Here is a 21,786-nt window from a genome sequence, read left to right as displayed (position 1 = left end):
AAGGGTCTCCCTTGCTAGAACTGACAAACAAAACTACAAGCATGCTTTTATGCTACGTTTGCAGCCCCTTCACCCCCCCCCCCTTTTGAATCCTGGCATGATCATCAGGCTCTTATTGTCCCAGGCCAAGTTTACTAGCCCAAATGCATGTTAACTCACAAACACTACAGACATTCGTAACCGCATAGATCAGTCCAGTGAAATCAGTCCAGCAAGGTCAAAATGATAAAACGCCGGCCAGCAAAGGAACTATGAAAAATCACTGCACAATTAAGATGCAGGTTAAAAACAGGGCAGAGGGAATATCACTTAGCCATAGCAGAAAAGCATTGAACAAGTCAGAAATCATAAAACAGGCCAAGAAAGTGTTACGTGGCAAGGTCATGAAAACAGGCACCCAGGGTCCTGACAGAGTCTTTGGAATTGTGGACACAATCCTAAGCATTGCACGTGTGCCTTTTTGGGACCCTGTGGCATATGACCACTACAAAGTCCAGCTGTTGTGTTACTTTTAAAATGCTTGCTTTGTGTTTTGTTGAACTTGCAGGTCACTTTCGCCCAGTAAACCTGCAGATGAATCAGATCACCAAAATGTGTCTTTCTCAAGCCTGAATGTTAACACGTGGCAGAAGAAATCTGCATTTACTCGCACGGTGTCCCCAGGATCTATTTCTCCCATCCGGGGTCAGGTATGTTCTATTAACAAGGGTGCAGTTTTATGTTCCTCTGTCATTGTATAACAGTATTGAATTAGATAGAAAACGGGAGACCCATGTTCAAATCCCCACTCTGCTTGGGTGACTGGGCCCATTCTACATCATAGGATTGTTGTCAAGATAAAAAGAAGGAGAGGAAAACGATGTAAGTTGTTTTGGATTCTCCTTGGGCAGAAATGTGGAATATAAATGAAGTATATAAATGTACCCTCACTTACAATACAAGGAAAATATTACATGAATCCTGGCTTGAATCATTGGCCATCAATCAGTGTAACAGGAAATAAGAAGAGTTGGTTCTTATATGCCGCTTTTCTCTACCCGAAGGAGGCTCAAAGCAGCTTACAGTCGCCTTCCCTTTCCCCTCCCCACAACAGACACCCTGTGGGGTGGGTGAGGCTGAGAGAGCCCTGATATCACTGCTTGGTCAGAACAGTTTTATCAGTGCCGTGGCGAGCCCAAGGCCACCCAGCTGGCTGCCTGTGGGGGAGCGCAGAATCCAACTTGGCATGCCAGATTAGAAGTCTGCACTCCTAACCACTACACCAAACTGGCTCTGTAATCTATATGTCTATCTAGCCATATTTTTAAGTTACTTTTTTTTAAAGATATATCTGGACACTGCCTTGATTTCTACTGAGAAAGGTGGATTATAAATGAAAATAAATTTTAAAAATTAACTTTTCCTAAAGTTTTATTGACTGGTGGCACAATTTGCCTTAATTATTTGAATGGAGCCGGATAACAAAGAATTCAACATGTGAAGTTAGAAAAACTGAGTTACCCTTAGTGGTGAATGTAAATAGACCTCAATACATAGTCTTCTATAGGTCATTTGTAACAATAAGCTATATTCAGTGGTATGTATATGCCTGTTGGAGTCCGATTAACAACTGCAGGTATTTGCCTTGCAGAAATTCCTTAGTTGCTGCTTTAGGAAGTACGTTTCAAGAAGTTGTTCCCATTATTGACACTGATGCATTATTTTTGACAGGGACAAGTTGTGGAGAACTTAAGAGCCCAGGCGCTCTGCTCCTGGACTGCAAAAAAAGAGAATCACTTGAATTTCTCCAAAAATGACACCATTACTGTACTGGAGCAGCAGGAAAACTGGTGGTTTGGAGAAGTAGGTGGAGGAAGAGGGTGGTTCCCCAAATCCTATGTGAAGATCTTGCCAGGGAATGAATACCAAAAAGAAGAGTAAGTGGCATCCAGAAACGAAGCGAAAAGGACATATATATGCTCCTTTCAGAGACCCAAGCCTGGGTTTTCTGGGGTCTCCGCTCCTTGTACCTTGAGCAGCCCTGTGGGTCCTCAAGGTTAAATGCACACAAAGGTTTATTTAAAGGTTAAAAAAAGATACCACTGTGCAGTATACAGTCTCTATAATTTAGCAACAGGAAGAATAAAGAAACTAACTGTTCTGTCTACTACATTAGATACCTGGTATTAGGTGGCATAGCTTTTTGCAGCATAAAGATCCACACAGCATAAAAGCATTCTATACATTGCAGTGCATCATGATGAAGCATAATGTATCAAAGCATACTAAGATGGCATGAGCATAGAGCATAGCTCCCCTACGACCTATGCCCTGATTATAATTTTTTGCCCTCTGGCGCTAGGTGAGAGTTTATTTTTATATATTTTTTAAAAAAATTGTTAAACACTTATCAGGTGATCATATATGGTCATATCACCTGATAAATGTTTAACAAATTTAAATATATATGTATATAAACATAAACTCTTACCCATTTGTAAAGCCCTTCCAGGGTCATCAAGAAACCCCAGGGTTTCACAGAACCCTGGTTGAGAAAGCCTGGGTTAATACAATTATCAGAAGGGCCTACTCCGGCTCACAGGCGGTCATAATTTGAGTCTTTCTGCAGATACCATACTTACGTTTGTTAAGGCTGGACTCAAGATTGTGGTAATCACATGGGATGGGGGGAGGACTTAGTAGATGGTAAAATCTTCTGGAAAGTTCCATCAAGGGAGATTCCTGATTGGAATCATATATGGTCTTCTCAGTCTGCCCACACCCAAAGGCCAGTGATGGACCTAGAGGGGGGTAGGAATTGCAGGGACCCCAGGAGGACATGTACATAGTTTTGCTTCCCAACCATATTCTGTACAATCGCATCACCTCTGGGGTTTCTTAAAGCCTGAAAATTGTTTCTGGGATTTCTCAGTGGTAAAAAAGTTGAGAAAGGCTGAGTTAACCATTGAGGGAAATTAGGGTGCTTTTCCTCACAGCCCCCAGCTTTTTTCCCCTAGGGCTTTTGGGCCCAAAGCTATACCTGGTGTGGCCAAACCAACCTAGAAACTCCTCTGAATAGAAATATCAGTTTTGAGGATTAAAAATGAGGATAGCTGAAAGATGAACGGCTGCTGTTTTGTCTTCTGCCTTTTGACTCTTGTCTCATTTAATTTAGAAACTGTTCTTTGAACTCCCGCTATGCAAACAACAGTTAGGGATGGAGGGAGGGTGTGCAAGGGTATACGTGTTTTTTTTTAACTTTACAACATTTAGGGGCTTTTCGCACGCCTTCAAAATCGCACAATGGTTGCCAATTGAAAACGCTACTGATTTGCCATTATGCACAACGTCGTTGACAATCTGCCACACACCTGAAACCGATCCGCAAAAAGCGCTTCCTTGTAGCGCTTTCAGGGAAATCCCCAAAAGTGGATTCACCCTCCGGAAAGCGCTACACTCCTGCAACCAATCTGCAACACTAGCGGGAAAGTTCTGTGCGTTACCATTGTTGTGGTTTCTACAAAGTCCCTCCCCCTGGCTCTCTCCTCTGATCTTCCGGCGAAGCGATCGCCATTTTTTTTTTCTCCAAGCGAGCGAAGTTCAACCCACCAGCAAGCCTGTTTAGAGGCTTCCCCGGCTTCAGTCCCTCCCCAGAGCTGTTTAGTCATTAAGCACAAACAACAGAGAAGCCCGTTTGCTGATGTATTTTCCCTTTATTTTTTACACTGTTTTCGGCCGAAAATCGGGCCCGTGAGGGGGGGGGATTTTTTTTTTCACTTGGGGGGAGCGTGGCAACGATGAAACGACAGCTCAAACACACCTGCCAGCTGATGGGTCTCTCGCTGCAACGAATCAACACATATTCGTTGCAATGGGTGTGTTTAAAAAAAAAAAACCTTTCTTAAAGGGAAAGGGGCTGTTTGGGAGCATGCTAACGGCTGCCCATTGGCTGCTTGACGGCCAGGGGCGGGACGAGCTTGGCAATAGCGCTTCCTGTCTAGCAATTTTTGCTGAGACCGGAAGCTTGTGGGAAACGATAGAAACGCAACTGGATTCCACTACAAAGGCAGGTATGCATAATGACGAATTGCACTATTTAAAATGGCGATTTTTCGTTCAGCAAACAATTTGCTACAAGGATCCCGGTGCGGAAAGCCCCTTATATCCTGCCTTTCTGCCCTCACTAAGGCCACCAAGGCAGCTAACAAAACATTCAGAGTAAAATCACACTTTAACACTAACCAAGTTGGTTCAGGCTAAATCCAATAGAGTAAGATTTTTTTTTGAGTGTTTGTGTACATACATATTTGAAAAGACTGGAGGGGCAGGCATAGAGGTGTGGTTAGAGGTCTAGTTAACAGCTTCTTATAGCTGGTAACTCATAATCGATGAGTTATTACAATGGAGTCCGTGCATCCCCAGGTGAAATCCCTTTTGGTTTCCGGCTTTTATGTTTTGCTAACTAAAGAGACCCTTTTCATGGCAGTGGTCAAAAGAATGCATTTTTTCTTTGCTTTGTAGATCAGAAGCTGTTTACGCCGCTGTCAATAAGAAAACTGCGGCACCATCTTACGCCCTGGGAGAAGGTAAGACTTGCATTGGGACAATCACCGTTGAGGGTTGAAAAGCGAAAGAACTGTGTGAGTCAATGACCGTTTATGCACTGGGGACTTCACTGCCCCAGCCCCCTGTCAGGAGCACAGATCAGGGGTGGATGAGGTGCACCAGGCCAAATGCTCCCCCATGTGGGTGCAGGAAGAGGTGGGGCAACCTGCCATGATTAAAACTCCAGCCTGCAGCCTGGCATGAAACCTTCAGTGCATAAACGGTCAATGTGTTACAGTCCGTAATCTTTCATAGCTGAAGTTCTCTTGGGTTTTCCAGAGTACATCGCGCTGTATCCTTACACAAGTTCCGAGCCTGGCGATTTAACTTTCCTGGAAGGCGAAGAAATATTAGTTACTCAGAAAGATGGAGAATGGTGGACTGGAAGCATTGGCGAAAGAAGCGGCATCTTTCCTTCAAACTATGTCAAACCAAAGGATCAAGATGTAAGGCTTTCTGCCAGCATGGGGTATTGCGAGAGGGGGGGGGGGATGAAAAAAGGTTCTAGTCCAGAGGTTCCCCTATGCAGTGTGCCAGGCATTACAAAGGAACTCCCCACCCTTTTGAATCTAGTAGTCCTGAATTTAGGGTTGTGCGCTTCGGCTCAGTTCAGCCGCCTCTGCGATCACTGAAGCCCAAAGCGGCCGCCGCCCCTCCTCTCTGCACTGTGGTGCTGGCCGCCTCGGGCTTCGGTGATTGCCGAGGCGGCCAAACCGAGCCGAAGCGCACACCCCTAGCCCTGTTCCCTGGGAGAGCAGCTGGCCAGTGTGCTCAGATATGGAAGCATCTGAAAGGCTCGCTATGTGAACAAACGGCTGCAACCATTTCCCAGCAGAATTTGGCACTGCTAGCTGGTTAGGTCAGCAAAGAAGGCTGGGGCTAAAACCGTCCCAGGAGAATTTCAGAAAAGCCATTGCAGACATGAAAAGCATGTTCACGCCAGAAAGTAAACCTTCAAGCAGACTGTCCTTAAACCAGAGTTGCATCCAGGTGTCATCGAAATAGCGCAGAAGTGTTGCACCAGAGCAGTTCTTTGCATCTGGATTTGCCAGTGTTGTCTATCCAATCCAGTTGCGAACCACTGCTGTAGCACAGGGTTCCCCTGCCACCTTGAGCCCACAGGCACCTTTGGAATCCTGATACAGGGAGGTGAAGGCACTGACAAAAATGGCTGCCCACCCATTGAGGAAACCCCTCCAGGGCCGTCAAGAAACCCCAGGTTTTCACGAGACCTTGCTGGAGAAAGCCCGACATATATGTTTGAATTTTGAAAGAAAGGAAATCTCAGTCTATAGCTGCGGACGTTTCTTCGTAAGGTGGACGGAGTTCCATTCCATGCGGCTTAACGTGATGCCTCCCATGAAGATAGATTCAGGTAGGGAACCAGGTTGGTCTGAAGCAGTAGAACAAAGTATGCATTCAGGGCCCCCTGCATCCAGACCAACAAAAGTTTAATTCTGGGTATAAGCTCTTGGGTGCCTCCAATTTCTTAGAATCATAGAGTTGGAAGGGGCCATACAGGCCATCTAGTCCAACTCCCTGCTCTACGTAGGATCAGCCCTAAGCATCCTAAAGCATCTTCAGATACATCAAAACAGACTTCCTCAAGCCTATAGGTAGAGTGAGATCGAAGAGGTCCGTTTCAGTGTATCTGAAGCAATGTGGAGGTGCGCAACAGCTTATGCCCAGAATTAAACTCCGTTGGTCTTAAAAGTACCACTAGACTCAAACTTTGTTCTGCTGATTCAGATCAATATGCCGACCCACCCCCACCCCAAATCTGTCATAGTAACTTTTCATGAAACAGTACAGATGCACTGGGACAAAAAATGGCAATAATAAATAAATCAATGAAAAGTCGTCTCTCTTCAATATTCAGTTGTTTTTTTTAATCCTTCATATAAGTTCCAACGTGTTTCACCTGTTGGATTTATCATGGGACAAATATGAGTGTTTCAAACACACTTCTTATATGCCAAAAACCTTGTCTCTTGGACAGTATGTAAGGTCTTATTAATCGCAGCTCTTAGCTAATGGTGTTCCAGACTTTTATTTATTTATTATTGCCATTTCTGTCCCAGTGCATCTGTACTGTTTCACAATTGTGTTTTTCACTGGAACCTACCCCTCCTAGTTATATTTACAGTATTTGCTGGCGTATAAGACTACTTTCCCCCCCTGAAAAGCATGACTCCAACTGGGGGGGGGGGTCGTCCTATACGCCGGGTGCACTTCAGTTGGGATAGACATAGCTGCCCATAGTGGCCCATAGTACTGTAATGTAATGTAACAAACTCTATATTGGAAATGTTGGGGGGTCGTCTTATATGCCCAGTCATCTTATACTCCGGCAAATACGGTAGTAACTTTTCAGGCAGAAGCCCTGTTTAACAGGATGCCTATTAATCTGCATAGCCAATTAGAAACCTTGCTGGACACAGGCTCATCCTAGCCCTGCCCACTTTCTCACAACATTTGGTAGGGGCCACAGTGCCCACGGAAGCCGCATTGGGGACCCCTGCTGGAGTGTAACGGTAGCAGCATATCCACCCCCTACGACTGCAGTTCAGTTGAGTCCAGTTGAGTGGCAGATGTGCATTTAATTCAGTATCTCTCTCTTCTTTGTTGCAGGGTTCTGCCATGGCGAGCAAAACAGGAACGCTAAATAAAAAACCCGGTGCGTGCCGTCTGTTTTGCGGGTGCTTGGTTTGGTGTAGTGGTTGGTTGGGGACGGATCGCTGAACGTGCCTCTCCTTTCAGAAATCGCTCAGGTGACCACCGCTTATAGCGCCTCAGGAGCGGAGCAGCTCAGCTTGGCTCCCGGCCAGCTGATCCTCATTTTGAAGAAGAATTCCACAGGATGGTGGCAGGGAGAACTGCAGGTAAGAGGAGGGGACGTTGCCGCATAGTGAACTATACTTGTGGGGCTGAATCAGAGCCTTGGTCCATCCAGGTCAGTATGTCTGAGGGATATTAACAGGATACTTTGTGGTAAAGCCTTAATATCCCGAAAGTTAGCAGAATGCCTGGTTTGGCAGGAAAGCACAGCATGCTGCTGAGTGCATGCGGTCAGAAAACAACAAAGAACTGTTTATTAGTAGACTTAATATACTACACATAAAAAGGTAAACAGAAGATTTCTATTCTAATCTAAATAGCTGGATGTCAAGGGAGGCAGAATGCATCTCTGTGCCTTCCATTTGCAAGCAGGGAGGATGGGGGGAAAGGCGGAGAGATGACCAGGAGACCCAAAATTGCCCTCTGTGGACAGGTCAGGGGAATGAGAAAGGTGAGAGGTCAATGTTCCTATCTCACTAACTCTGTGGAAAGTGAGTCACAAATCAGGAGAAATCACACAGAAAGTTAATTCTAACACTGTCTACCCATACTGGTAGCAGCTCTCCACGGTTTCAGGAAGAGGCATTTGATATAACCTACTACCTGGTCCTTTTAGCTGGAGATGCTGGGGATTGAACCTGGGATCTTCTGTATGCCAGAGAGATGCTCTTTCTGTCCCCCTTTTTCAACTCCTGTCTGAGCAGACATGTGACTCTTTCCTACAGTGCATGGCGCTTTTAGCAAAACATGTTTTTTTGCTTAGGAGGAATCCACTGCACTTGGTTAGTCTACAGTTGCTCCAATAATTACTGTATTATTATATATCTCTAAATCTTGTGGCCCATCTTGTAGAGCAGTGATCCCCAACCCCCGGTCCGGGGACCGGTACCGGTCCGTTGGTCAGTCAGTACTGGGCCGCAGCTCCTCCTCATCCTCCCCCCCCCGGCTGTTGCCTCGGGGGCTGCCCTGCCACTCTGCTGCCGGCTCACCTTTGGTGGTCTCTGGCGGCCGCCATGGCTGGGGCTCCCCCTCGGCGTGGTACTGCACAGCTTCTGCTGGCAGTGCCCCCCAGCGGGCGGCGGGAAGTCAGGGGCACCGGTGGAAAAGCAAGTGGAGCAGGGGCTCAGGTGGCAGCAACATCCCTCAGCAAAAGACTCTCCCCCCCCCCCCCGGGCCTCAGTAAAATTGTCAAGCGTTGACCGGTCCCCGGTGATAAAAAGGTTGGGGACCACTGTTGTAGAGGACAAGTTTAGGGTGGGAGAGCAACTTGGCAAAGGATTCTACTTGTACGTCAATAAATACTTTGACATTTTAAAATTGACTTCTGAAGAATGAGATAAGTGTCCTTGAAAATAAATTTTATATCATGCTTTAAAAATGTTTTTGTGTCCTGACAACATGTACCCACTGGCTGCATAGTCATGTTGCATGTTGATCGCTTGAAAGCTAATTGCAGGCTGGAACAATATTTCAGGATTTCCAGTGGCACTATAAAGACCCACAAAATCTATTCTGGCATAAACTTTCGTGAGTCAGAGCTCACTTCCTCAGTTGCAGGTTGGGAGGAGTGCCCTGGACAAGTGGACGGTCACACTGTAACTGCTTCAAAAAACAACATGTCAGCTATGTTTTCATGCCTGCTTCATAAAGTGCTTTCAAGCCATGTTCAGTGTGCTTTGCAACTGGACATTAGTGTGCAAAACAGCAAAATCCACTTTCAAACCATTTCTAAAATATGCTGAAAGTAGATGGAAAGCATATTAGCGTGTTGTGCACAAAATCTTTTCCCATTTATATAGTTTAAAGGTTTTCAGCAGTGTCTGACTTCAGGATAATCTTAAAAGTTAGAATTTCCAAAAGTTTGACTCTTGGACCAGAGATATTAAAGCTCCTTTTTGTGTGTTTCAGACTAGAGAATCTAAGGTGTTTTTTGTTGAAGGGGGAAGTTGTGGGTGTTCTTTGTGTGTTTGACAGGGTTGCTTTTTGTTTTGTTGTTTTGCAAGTCATTTTAGGTGCGCAGATTTATTTTTGATGGGCTTTTACTTTCTCTGGGATCGCTCCTTGTGAGGCTGTTCATGAGAGCTGCAAATTCTTTCTGCAGGCAAGAGGAAAAAAGCGGCAGAAAGGATGGTTTCCAGCTACCCATGTGAAACTCTTAGGTCCAAGTAGCGAAAAGACCACCCCGGCTGCTATCTCAAGTGGGTGTCCGCATCTTATTTGCACTTTGCTGAAACTTCATACAAAATTGTACATGATTTTACACTCTTAAATAGATTTTTTTTTAAAGCATGTGCTTTTTGCCCTTTGAAAGTACGTTGGTAAGTATATTGACAGCCTGAGCAGCATCATTGGTCTCCTTTTAAAAACGGTGTTTTCTTACATTTGTTAATTAAAATGAGCCAGAGCTCAATTTGTTCTTGAGATTTCGATGCCGGGGATTGAACCCAGGACCTTCGGCATGCGAAACGGGTGTTCTCCCATTGAGCTGTGAGCTTCCCCTGTTGCCTTGCTGCATTATAAATGCCTATAAAACAGCAGGCAGGCAATCCTTCCATTGCTCTCAATTGCAGCTCCCTTCATCAGTTGAATGAGACCATTCAATCATAACATGGGGGTGAGTGGAAACAGCTAGTTTGTCACTAGGAATAAAGTTCTGCTTTTTCCCTTGCAAGCCTTTGAATGCCAAAATGCTGCTTGGTGTACTTGTTGCTCTAAAATAACTCAGCCGTTCTCATGGATTTCTTCTGTTTTTTCTTCTCCTCCTCCTCCTACTAGTGTGTCAAGTGATAGCTATGTATGACTACATGGCCAACAACGAAGACGAGCTCAGTTTCTCCAAGGGCCAGCTTATTAACGTCGTGAACAGAGACGATGCTGACTGGTGGCAAGGGGAAATCAACGGCATGTCCGGCCTCTTTCCTTCCAATTACGTGAAGATGACCACAGAGACTGATCCGAGCCAGCAATGTAAGTGACATTTAACAACCGTTCGAACTCTTAAGTTTGTTAGACTCTTCCTGGTCCTGCCCGGGGTTGCCAGGCCTCCTGCTATATCAAAAGCAGACTCCTGTAGAGGCTTCAATCTTCTATTATTTCTTTATTAGTTATTGTACAAAGCAGTCCCAGCGCGTTTCGCCCACTGGCGTTTCACCATAAGCTACAAGTAGCTGGTGTTATAATGACCTTAGACTCTGTTTAAGAGACATATATGTACTAATCTGAAGTTTGTCTGAAAACAATAAATGTAATAAAAGGTAAAAGGTAACGGTATCCCCCGTGCAAGCACCAAGTCATGTCTGACCCTTGGGGTGACGCCCTCTAGCGTTTTCATGGCAGACTCAATACGGGGTGGTTTGCCAGTGCCTTCCCCAGTCATTACTGTTTACCCCCCAGCAAGCTGGGTACTCATTTTACCGACCTCAGAAGGATGGAAGGCGGAGTCAACCTTGAGCCGGCTGCTGGGATGGAACTCCCAGCCTCATGGGCAGAGCTTTCAGACTGCATGTCTGCTGCCTTACCACTCTGCACCACAAGAGGCTCTTATAATGTCCCTTGACAAATAATAATAATAATAATAATAATAATAATAATAATAACAATAATAATAAATTATAATAAATTATAATAAATTATAATAAATTATAATAAATTATAAATAATAATAAATGTAATGTCCCTTGACAAAGCCAGTGGGTGAAACGCGTTGGGTCTACTTTACCAATAATAATGAATAAACAAATAATAGAAGATTGAAGACTCTACAGAAGTCTATTTTTGATGTTGTGTTTGCCACCTTGGTATCTCAGTGCCTCTATACTTGGTTTGTATTTGATCCTTCACTGGGTCCTACCCCTCCTAATTTACCATTTTAGGCCTCCTGCTATGGCAGGGGTGGCCAAACTGTGGCTCTCCGGATGCCCATGGGCCACAGTTCCCATGAGTAGTCCATGGACAGAGCCAAAGTTTCACCACCTCTGTCCTATGGCAAAACGTCGTGTGGATTGCCACCATTGTCCAGCGCCCACTGCTCTGAGCAGCGGTGAGAAAAAAAATGAAATCAAACTGCTGCTGGCCTCTCTGCTGGTACATCTCTTCTGAGTAGCTCTAGGAATTGCCTGAAACGCTATGGTCAAACCATGGAGTTTTCAGCAACTCCTAGAGCTACCCAGGAGAGACGTACCAAGTGAGGTATGATTTTTAACGTACTGTTTCCTACGGTTCCTAGAGCTATCAGTGTTCTCTTTGGAGATAAACCCAGAAGTCATGTCATGATGTCACCACAGTCCCATGCTCGTCCTGTGTCCTCGCCCCCAATCCTCTTGCTGCTTGCCAGGCTCTGCCAGGCATATCTAGTCCTGTCTGCTGCTTGGACTTTATTATTTATGTTCTGAGAAATCATAGCCTATGTTCTTGTCCTTTTAAAGCCTCCCCTGACAGTGATCCTCTGCGTGTTCCTTACATTTTGGAAGCCTGTTCTGAATCACAGTGTGTGTACCAGGGGTAGTCAAACCGCAGCCTTCCAGATGTCCATGGACTACAGTTCCCATGAGCCCCTGCCAGCAGAACGCAGTTTGACTACCCCATTCCTCTTGAAGGGCATCTGTGGGGGAAGGGAGACGTAGAAGTCCTTGGCAAAATTCATTATACCTCTAAAGTGTGAACCTCTAAACTGGATGTGACCCAGGAGGTCTGGGGGTTTCCTCTTGCGGTTGTTATTCGTAACCCTAAAGTAACAGCTATGAAGATCCCGAAAGTGAGGGATTCATTTCATTTCCTGAGGTAAATTGTTCTTGCCTCTCACTCAGATGCAGCAGTGAGCTCCGTGAGAAGGGTGGGGATATATATTTTTTTCAAACACATTGGATTCCGACACTACCTCTGAGAGGTTGTTAAAAGCAACTGGCAGAAGCCCACAAACTCCTTTAAAATAAAGAAACACACCAGCTTTTGTTTTTTATTCAGCGAAAAGAACGACCGTTGGGAAGGGGTTTACAAGACAGGGCTTAAAAATTTAGGTTATCAGAAAGCAAGGAGTAGACCCATCCCCAGTGCCTCTAGAGATCCCTGCCTTATTCCTTGACTGCACATGGATGCCCATGCACAGCCTAGGTGGCTGTATAGTTTTCCTTTCTCTCTTTTTTTCTTGAGACTGCTGTAAAAGATCCACGTTGTCTGTTAAAAGATATCATAGGATGGGCCTGATCTCTTAATCAGAAATAGCTCTTGTACATAAAATTTGGGGGGGGGGGTTGGAAATGTTTCTCCTTCCTCTCACTGTGTAATTGTTACTGTACTCTCTTAATACACCCTATATGTATTAAGGAATGGCACTGGAGACAATTTTACAAAATGGCCAACTTGGTTTCTTACTCGAGATGGTAATTCCCGAGTTCAGACCAAGAGCTGTATCAAAAATCAAAAACTGTATCGAAAATGATAGTTTTGTTTTTAAAATTGGGGTAATGTTCCCATAATTAGCAGAGTACATAATGGCTTAGAACAGGGGTGGCCAAACTGTGACTCTCCAGTTGTAGTCCATGGACATCTGGAGAGCAACAGTTTGGCCACCCTAAGCTGTAGAGCAGGGATTGTAGTCCATGGGCATCTGGAGGGCCGCAGTTTGACTACCCCTGGCGTAGAGCCAACATTCTGTGGAATTCACAGGACGCAACCTTTTCCCTACCCCCTACTGTGGCAGCGCAATGAGCCACCTGGTTTTCCCCCCAGGTGGTCAGCACATTTTCTCAAACAGCACAGAGGGCCAGGTGGGGGAAGAGGAGAGTTGGAAAAGGGAATGGGCAGAAATTTCCACGGATGAAAATGCAGTTCTGCCAGAGGAACTGTAGGTGGATAAACACAAGTACATTTGGGAGAAAATGAAATTATCTCCCAGGCCTTCTAGTACCACTTATTCCAGGAGGTGGTGAAGGCCGAAGCGCGGCCAACCTCTCTCCCAAGAAAGGGGTCGAAGCTGTGTTTTGTGTGGCACAGACAGATTGCTGTTGAGAGGGAGAGAGGTTTGTTTGTTCTATCAGAGCTCCCTCAGCCCCACTTACCTCACAGGGTGTCTGTTGTGGGGAGAGGAAGGGATTTGAAAGCTCCTTTAGGACTCCTTGGGGTAGTGAAAAGCAGGGTATATGAAAACCCAGCTCTCAGTTCTTCTGCCTTCCTGTTCAGCAGAGTTCCTAGTTCATACTTTAAGGGGGTGCGGCTGACTTGGTGAAATTTTATAATCCTGTTGTTTTTTTGTTGGTCCATCCAAGGAGCTCGATGTAGGACAGGAAAGACACAGTTTTCGGGTTGACAGCATCTTCCTTACGTGCTGCTTGGCAGACACTTGGCATCTCTTTAGGACCGCTTCATACACATCTCTCTTCTTTTCGGCACAGAAGTCATTTCCGTGTGGGAGACTCTTGTCCACTGTCCTGAGCAAAGCACCATGTGTGTTTCTTTTTGTTCTGAGTTGGAGGTTGACCACTCTTCAAGATCTTGCCACTTGGAGACCATTCAATAACTATGTACATCCCCTCTCTTGAATTGGCAGTCTTGTTAGGCTTGGGAGAAGTTGGTGGTACCAGAGTAGTTTCAAAGGACAAAGTCTTGAACTAGGGGCAGGCTCCATTGTCTCTTAAGGCTGTTGTGTTGGGCCAAGACTCACCCTTCCTTGTAGCTAGAGCTTTTGTGGAGAGTGTGGAAAAAGCAACATTCAGACAAATGTTGAACTAGGAGACCATGACGGAAGATCTCCACAGCGATCTGTGACTGCCACGTTTTGTTTTTCATGACTCGTGGCACCCTCCTAGAGCCACTGCCGAAAATCTGTTGCTTGAAAGAGTAAATACAGGCAATGCAACAAAGGGAAGGGCTTTTATAACACCAGAAAGCCTTTCAATCAAACTAATAGAAACCAAGTGGGAAAATACACCTCCTTCCCCTGTTGGTGGCCTTATTTTGGGGCCAGACTAAATTTTTTGCTCATGCAAAGCACTTCTTTCAATGAAATGCAACTTCTTTTCCTCCCCCCCTCCCCCTACCACCATTGTAGCCCTTTGATCTTCCCAAAATGCTGTTTTGGAGTGAACTGGACCTCTACAAACAGCATGAGAGGCATTTGGAGGTCTGCAACAAGAAAGTGGGAATTGGTGGAAATTACCCTTCAGACTATTGCCGGGCCAAGCGAGTTGCTGGCGGACACATGGGGTGGGGGGTTGGGGGTAACATCAGCTGGATTGCAACATCACTTCTAGAGGAAAACTAGAAGTACTTACCTAGGAATCACCAGAAATCTTGCAGAAAACACAGAGTTTCTTTAAACTACCATACATCACTTCTGGGTTTTTCCTGGAAGTAACGGAGAGTCCCAGCCACGGACACCTTCCTAAAAATTATTTTATTTACAGTCATTGACCAGCATCAAAGAATGACACCTTCCTAAAAAGATTTTCTCCCACCGCCACTTGGAGCGGTGGGCAACTTAGACGGCCAGCAGGTGTTCTGCCATAGTGGAGCCCTGGCAGCTTCCCCTTCTGTTAGAGGGGAAAAAACATTCTACTTATAGTGGCCTCTTTGCTCAGCACCAGGCCCCTTCCCCTAGGCCACGGCCTTCCCGTAAGCAGAAGAGATGTGTAGGATACAGCCCACTCTGCCACCATTTGTAGGTTGTAAGTGGGTGGGCAGAAGGAATTGTGTCAGTGCTTGGCTCTTGTGTTCCTTTCTTGCATGCCCAGGGAAATGCCAATCACCACTTTGGGATCTGAATTCGAATTTCTTCCAGGCCAGACTGGCCAGGGATTCTGGGGTTTTGTTTTTTTTGCGGGGGAATCAACTGGACATGGTACTGGGGTCACTGTGGATGGGCAGGTAGTTGTGAGCTTCCTGCATTCTGCAGAGTTTGGTCTAGATGACCCTGTGGGTCCCTTCCAATTCCGTGATTCTATGAGCATTGTAGTATTTACCACTTTAAGTTGATATTTTGTCTGCCTTTGACTGTAGTGGCTGTGTGTTCCATTTTGTTTGTGGTCGTTTGTCCCTAATTTCTTCCTTTTTTGTTTTGTTTTGTTTTTAAGGAGCCAATGTTGTCTTCCAGTGTGAAAGCACCTCAGAGACCCACTATCCAAGTCTGTGACTATAGCACGGAAGCAGGGTGGGGAGCCCGCTCACCTCTCTGAAACCGTTTCCTTTGCCTCGCTTCAGTATTAGAGCCACTCTCAAGACTTCGAAATTTTATTCTGTTCTGTACAGTGGACAGTTTGATTTGTACAAAACTGATTGGAGATAGTGGGTCTTTGTGTGGCTTGTCGCACACGGTCCAATCCGGCTCTCTTGGTCCCCTTTTATTTAGGAACACCCCCCTACCCTCCCCCCCCCCCCCGAATCATTAGCATGTTTGTCAAGGTATCTCTTGGCATGGTTGGAATTCCAGGCACACAAAGACCTACTATTTGCACAAATGATTTGTACAATTTCACATCATTAGTTGTGTTCTTGTAAATGTTGCACCGCGTGCCTCTTTCTCTGAGCTGTTACTTGCCGATCTGTCCTCAAAATACACTTTGCATATGATTTTGTACACAGTGCCTTCTCTCTCTCTCTCTCTCTCTCTCTCTCTCTCTCTCTCTCTCTCTCTCACTTGAATCAAAAGCAAGAGTTGATTCATCCTGGAATTTAAAAATGTAGTTTGTTTCTTCTGCACTTTTTTGCCACTGTGTTGTCTGCTGGGTTTTTGTTAGGACAATCCAGCCTGTAAAACCGCTCTGTCAATGTTTGCTAGCCTCCAGGTTGGGTCCTGGAGATCTTCTGAAACTGCAGCTGCCCTGCAGACTACAGAAATCAGCTAATCCCCAAGAAAACAGCTGCTTCGGAGGGTGGATTATATGCCATTATACCCCCCTGAGGTCCCTCTCTTCTCCAAATCCTGCCCTTTGTGGGCTGCACCCATAAATCTCCGGGAATTCCTGTACCTAGAATTGGCAAGCCTAGCTCTATCTAAAGCCAAGAGGTTGAGAAGAGAAAGAGGGTTGAGTCTTGCCATTAAGGCAGAGAGTAAGGGATGGGACAGATCCAAACTGAGTCTGCCTCATGGAGCAGTCTGGATTCTTTTTGCAGTTCCATACAGGCAGCCCTGTTGGTCTACTGTAGGAAAACAAGAGAGCAGTCCAGTGACACATCAAAGACTAGCGGTATTCATGCTGACACAAGTGCTCATGAGTCAGCCGTATTTTGTAGCCCGTGTTTTCCATGGTCTCTTAACTGGAGTGTAAACAAAAAGTACAGAAGGCCTCTAACTCCTATGGAGCTCCCAACACTGATAGATGCTTTTTAGCAGGAGTGGCCAAACTGTGGCTCTCCAGATGACCATGGGCTGCAATTTCCATGAACCCCTGCCAGCTCATGCACATGGGTGCACATGGGAACTGTAGTCCATGGATATCTGGAAACCCACTCCTTTGGCCACCCCTCCTCTAGAGTTTTCTGTGCATCTTCTTCTGCCTGCATTGGCCCTGCCTTCTCCAGTGACTCTGTAGGGATGACAAGATGCAGTCATGGAGGGCTCAAGCAGCTCTAGGACCAGACTTGTCAGGACCTACGGGGATGTCGTCAGGAGTGTGACAGAGTGTGCAGGCCTCTCTCCACAGCCTGCAGTTCTGGCATATGCAATCTGAAAATGTTTACAGTAGATTTGCAGAACGTACGAATGTTACATGGCCCTATTCCAGTTGTTGACCGACCTTTTTGTCTAAAACAAAAGTGGAATGTTGTTTACTCTTAATAAGCTTTGGCCAAGTCGTGGCCCATTACAGTGCTGGGAGATCTTTTGTAAGACTGCGGAATAATCGTGTGTCTGAATGAAATGTAAAGCCCTGTTTGTATTTGACTGCGATAAAGTTTGTCGCAGCATGAAGAGATCCTACTAACAGGCGCCGTATTTCGCAAATTGCTCCGTGTTCACCTACTGGCATCCTCTCTGTAGAGTTGTTTTAAACTAATGTTCCTAATGCTGTGTGAATCAGGTTGTCCTAGCAGACTGGAAGCTGCTGCTGGGATTTGGCAATTGCTACCAGTAGTAAGCTCTGATGAACTCTGGCTTTACCCCTGGAAGCTCCTGAGAGTTATCACAAAGGTCTGTTGTTAAAGAAAAACAACAACAACAACAACAAGCCTTTAATAGCATTTAAAAGTACAATATAAGAAGGGAAAGTGCAAAAGGATCCACTGCTAGGGAAAACAAAGGCAAAGGTCATGCTTTAGAGCAGGGGTCCTCAACCTATCTAAGGCTGTGGACTGGCGGTGGTGGGAGGGCAATCATGCGGCCACGCATGCACGGCAAATCTGTGCACGCGCATTTGTGCCATGTGTAGCCACAAACGCATGTGCGAAACTGCCACGCATGCGCGTTTGCGGCTGTGCACGGTGCAAACACGCATGTGTGGACATGCTTCCCTCTCCCCCCCCCCACACACACAAAACGAAGCCTGCCAGGCCGTAAGCGCCTGGGAAGTTTCTTACTGCGGGGGGGGCGGGGAGAGGGAGCCGCGGCCCAGTGCCGGGGCCTTCACGGCCCGGTGGTTGGGGACCACCGCTTTAGAGGAAGACATAATACATTCACGATTTCTCATGGCAAGATATAAAAACTGGTTCAATTATATCAGGGTTCTGGGGTGTCAAAAGAAACTGAATCTTACGTTCATCCAAATGCAGTTCTCTTTTACACAGCAGTGAGTTAAGAAATTTGGCTCGGATCGAGGAATAAAATGGACAATGGAAGTAAATGTGTGTAATTGATTCTATACAGCATTGTCCACATGGGCACAACCTAGCTGAATACGGGATCTGTTGAAATCTCCCATATAGAACAGCAGAAGGTAGAGCATTAGTTCTAGCTAACATGAATGCTCTACACTGTTGTGGGATGATTAGATGGTAGAAGTACGCAGCTAGGGGCTGAGAGCTTGGTGAGATCCCCAAGCTGAAGTAAAGACAAAGAGAAAAGCCATGGGAAAAGCCAAGTTTTTGGGCTTACCTGTAGCAGTTCTCTGAAATATGGGTGCCTTTGAGACTAAATACATGGGGGATTTCCATTTTACAAAATCCCACCTTCTACAAACAAAATTAGTTCTTCAAAGATATGGAATATGGTGGCCATTGAGAGCTAATGGTGGGAAAATACCGGGGGGGGGGACGGGACGGGGTTTCTAATTGAACACACATAGAAGATACAGGAACATTAGAGCAGCCCTGCCGGATCAGACCAGTGACCCATCTAGTTCAGCAGGTTGTCTGGTTGTGGGTGTGTGGGTGTGTATGTTGTGGTATGTGATTCTGAAAGGCCTTGAGATAGTTAGTGGATAAAGCACACGGAAAGATATTTGAAGAGCTACAATACCTGTACAGTGATTACTACTTTGTTTACAAGAGGGATGTTGACCTTAAAAAGATTTCTTGATTAAAAAAAATAAATAAAAACCTGAAAAACGAATGAAATTATATCACCAAATTTGAGATTTGCTACCTGTAACAGTATTTGCCAAACTATTTCTTGCTGGCTTGTATTATTTTTTTAAGTGGGTCTGACCATGAGGTGTTCCCAAGCTCTGTTACAAGAATGCTGACAGACCTCTGCTTGTCGTGGTATTTTGGGCTGCTGCAGCCTCAATGTCATTAACTATATTGAACTCATACAGATATGTTGACTTGTGCTGCTTTAAAAAACATTTCTTCTTTTGGGGAGCTTTCTAGTGTGAAAATTTGGGGACAGCATCCCCACCTTTGACCATGGAAACAGAACAGACTTTTCTGCATGAGATAATTGTTCTATGCTGTTTGAAAACTGGAAATAACTATGCAAAAATATTTTATTAAAGGGACACGTAAAAGAATATACTTTGTTTGTGATTTCTTTTTTCCATCATAGCCTATCTCTATAGGGATCTGGGGGTTCCAATGTGGTGCAGTATTGTATTCTGGCCCACCTCCTCTTGCAGCCATTTGGAGTTAGGCTCCGCCTCCTGCAGCTGCCATTTTGGCGCTCACCTCTCCCTTGTGCCCCTTGCACAAAAAGGTTGGGGACCACATCATAAGATTCTAAAACTCGCTTACCTTGTTATCGTTGCATTTCAGTTAGGCAGGTCAGTTGCAGATAGGAAATTACAAATTTAGATCTTGGTCTCATTTATTAGGCTATTTATTAGCTGCTTCCCCCCCCCGCCAAAATAGTGATCAGTGTGTGGGTTGGATGGATGTGTTCATGTCTGCATATAGACCTATGCTTTCTAAAGCCATATTTGAGTTTCGCTATTATTTATGGCTTCCAAAACAATAACAAAGCTTATAACAAAGATTATGTGAGAATTTCCAGCTTTTTGTGTGTAGAAGCAATGAGTTCCATATTGTACCAGTTTGCATTTTCAGTGTAGATGTGCCTATTGGGTGCGGTTCACAGCAGACATAGTTGCTTCTCCATATTTTCATTTCTATTTGTTTCAACAGACTTGTAGATGGTGTCTTGGATCCTATACTGAGCCACAAGAAGTTAATCTTGCACCTGTGGCATTATATAAAATTACCCACTCTTATAATTGCATAGTAGTTATTTTGTTAGGTAAATGCAAAGATAAGAACAAATATAACAAATATTTTAGTCATTATATATATACTAGGGGCTAAGCACGTTGCATTCTGGAATACAATGGGCGCTAGATTTGTGTGTGGGGGGAGAACTCTGCAGATGACCTTCCCCTCGCCCCAGGACCTGGAAAGGCTACAGGCAGCTGTTAGGGAACTCACCAACAGGGGCAGCTCTCACAGCAAGGATCAGCAGCCTTCAAGCCTCGGAGGAAAGTGGAAGGAGGAGGGGGTGTTCAGGGGTGGGGGATGGAAGGCGATTGGCTGACTGCTGGACAGACAGGCAAGCCAGTTGGAGGAGACACTTGGGGGTGGGATGGCCGCCCTGAGTGGGTGTTAAGTGCTGAGTGGCACTTCAGCCATGAGACACGCTCCTCCTCCAAGGCCTTACCAGAAATATATGTGGAACAGATACTTTTCCCACATCCTCTAGAATAGTGGTCCACAACCTTTTTGAGCCTGCGGATCGGTGGGGAGGAGGGCGATCCGGCAGCCCATGCGCAAATGCGCATGCGTGGCAGGTCCATGCATGCGTGTTTGTGCCATGCGTGGCCGCAAACGCACATGCGTGGACCTGCTGCGCATGTGTGAAACTGCCGCGGCTGCACATTTGCGGCTGCACATTTGCGGCTGCACATTGCGCACCAGTGGCCACGCTTCCCTCCCCCCCCAAAAAAAGAAGCTTGCTGGGCCGCAAGCTAATTGGCCGCTTTGGTGGCTGATTTGCTTGCGGCCTGGGAAGTTTCTCACTGCGGGGGGGGGGGCGGGGAGAGGGAGCCGCGGCCCGGCATGGGGCCACGGCCCGGTGGTTGGGGACCACTGCTCTAGAAGAGAGCCACTCCTCCAATTTCTCCTTCTCCTAGTGGTTCCCCCATTCTTCTTGGGCTCGATTAACCACTGGGGACATGGCAATACAGAGGCAGCCCCTTGTAGTGATACTTTGCCTCAGCTAGATTGGATCAAAGCCAATCTTGCACTGTTTCTGCCGTTCTGCTCATTCATTGTTGAAGAAGGAAGTCTGATTTCAGCAGCACCTTGAAGACCAACACAGTTTCATTCTGGAAGCAGGCTTTTGTGGGTTCCCGCATGCCTCCAGGTAGCCAGGATGAAACGTTGCGGGTCTTACAGGTGCCGCAGGAATCAAACTTTGTTCTGTTGCCTCACACCAACATGGCTGCCCACCTGAACCTTCGTTGTAGGAGAGGTTTTTGATTGATATCTCAGGTATGTTGTATGCTGTTTTTATGAATGCTGTTTCCCACCCTGAGCAACTCAGAAGGGCGGGTAAAAATATATATTATTATTTTTACTAGCTTCAAAGCCCGTTCCTAAGAATGGGCCCTGAAAGGATCCCTGGCCCTGGCCCCTGGCCAGGCAGCTTAAGGTGGCTTTGGGACACAGCTCACAGCCAGAACAAGTAGGGCGGGCAGGGGCTGGGCAGCTCGTTAGCAGGCAGTCAAGAGGCCGGGAGGCCCTCATGAGCAGGCCCAGCCTAGCAGGGCAAAAGGCCCTCATTAGGAAGTCCTCCATCATGACCCTTTGACCGGGGCCCTCTCCCCTTACCTGCTGCTGGCTCCAGGCACTGAGGCGTCTGAGAGCAAAAAGGCTAGAGTCCAGGGCCGGAGGGCGAGAGCCGCAGGAGCAGGGCCAATCAGGGCCAAGCTGGCTGCATCCTGATTGGCCCTATTCCAATTTGGACAGCAGGACACGTGCCACCCTCTAGGCTGTTCCAGAAATATATAG

The 21,786-nt window shown here is 46.1% G+C and overlaps 1 protein-coding gene across 4 annotated transcripts in view; it reads left to right on the top strand.

The window, feature by feature from the left end:
* Window positions 1–21,786, top strand: part of ITSN2 (intersectin 2) — a 115,667-nt gene that overhangs the window by 69,737 nt on the left and 24,144 nt on the right. For 3 of the 4 annotated variants that reach the window (XM_077316940.1, XM_077316957.1, XM_077316949.1), the window contains 8 exons: window positions 548–689; window positions 1,711–1,916; window positions 4,501–4,565; window positions 4,864–5,030; window positions 7,216–7,261; window positions 7,345–7,466; window positions 9,524–9,620; window positions 10,198–10,389. In XM_077316940.1, the coding sequence (XP_077173055.1) occupies window positions 548–689; window positions 1,711–1,916; window positions 4,501–4,565; window positions 4,864–5,030; window positions 7,216–7,261; window positions 7,345–7,466; window positions 9,524–9,620; window positions 10,198–10,389 (1,037 nt within the window). Of the gene's footprint in view, window positions 1–547; window positions 690–1,710; window positions 1,917–4,500; window positions 4,566–4,863; window positions 5,031–7,215; window positions 7,262–7,344; window positions 7,467–9,523; window positions 9,621–10,197; window positions 10,390–15,488; window positions 19,299–21,786 lie in introns of those variants that run through there. The other variant, XM_077316966.1, reaches the window with a different exon arrangement.

This window comes from Paroedura picta, chromosome 1 (assembly GCF_049243985.1).
Source record: "Paroedura picta isolate Pp20150507F chromosome 1, Ppicta_v3.0, whole genome shotgun sequence".
NCBI classification, from domain to species: domain Eukaryota; kingdom Metazoa; phylum Chordata; class Lepidosauria; order Squamata; family Gekkonidae; genus Paroedura; species Paroedura picta.
The sequence above is the reverse complement of the archived record's forward strand: the minus strand, read 5'-3'. Positions and strand labels throughout refer to the sequence as shown.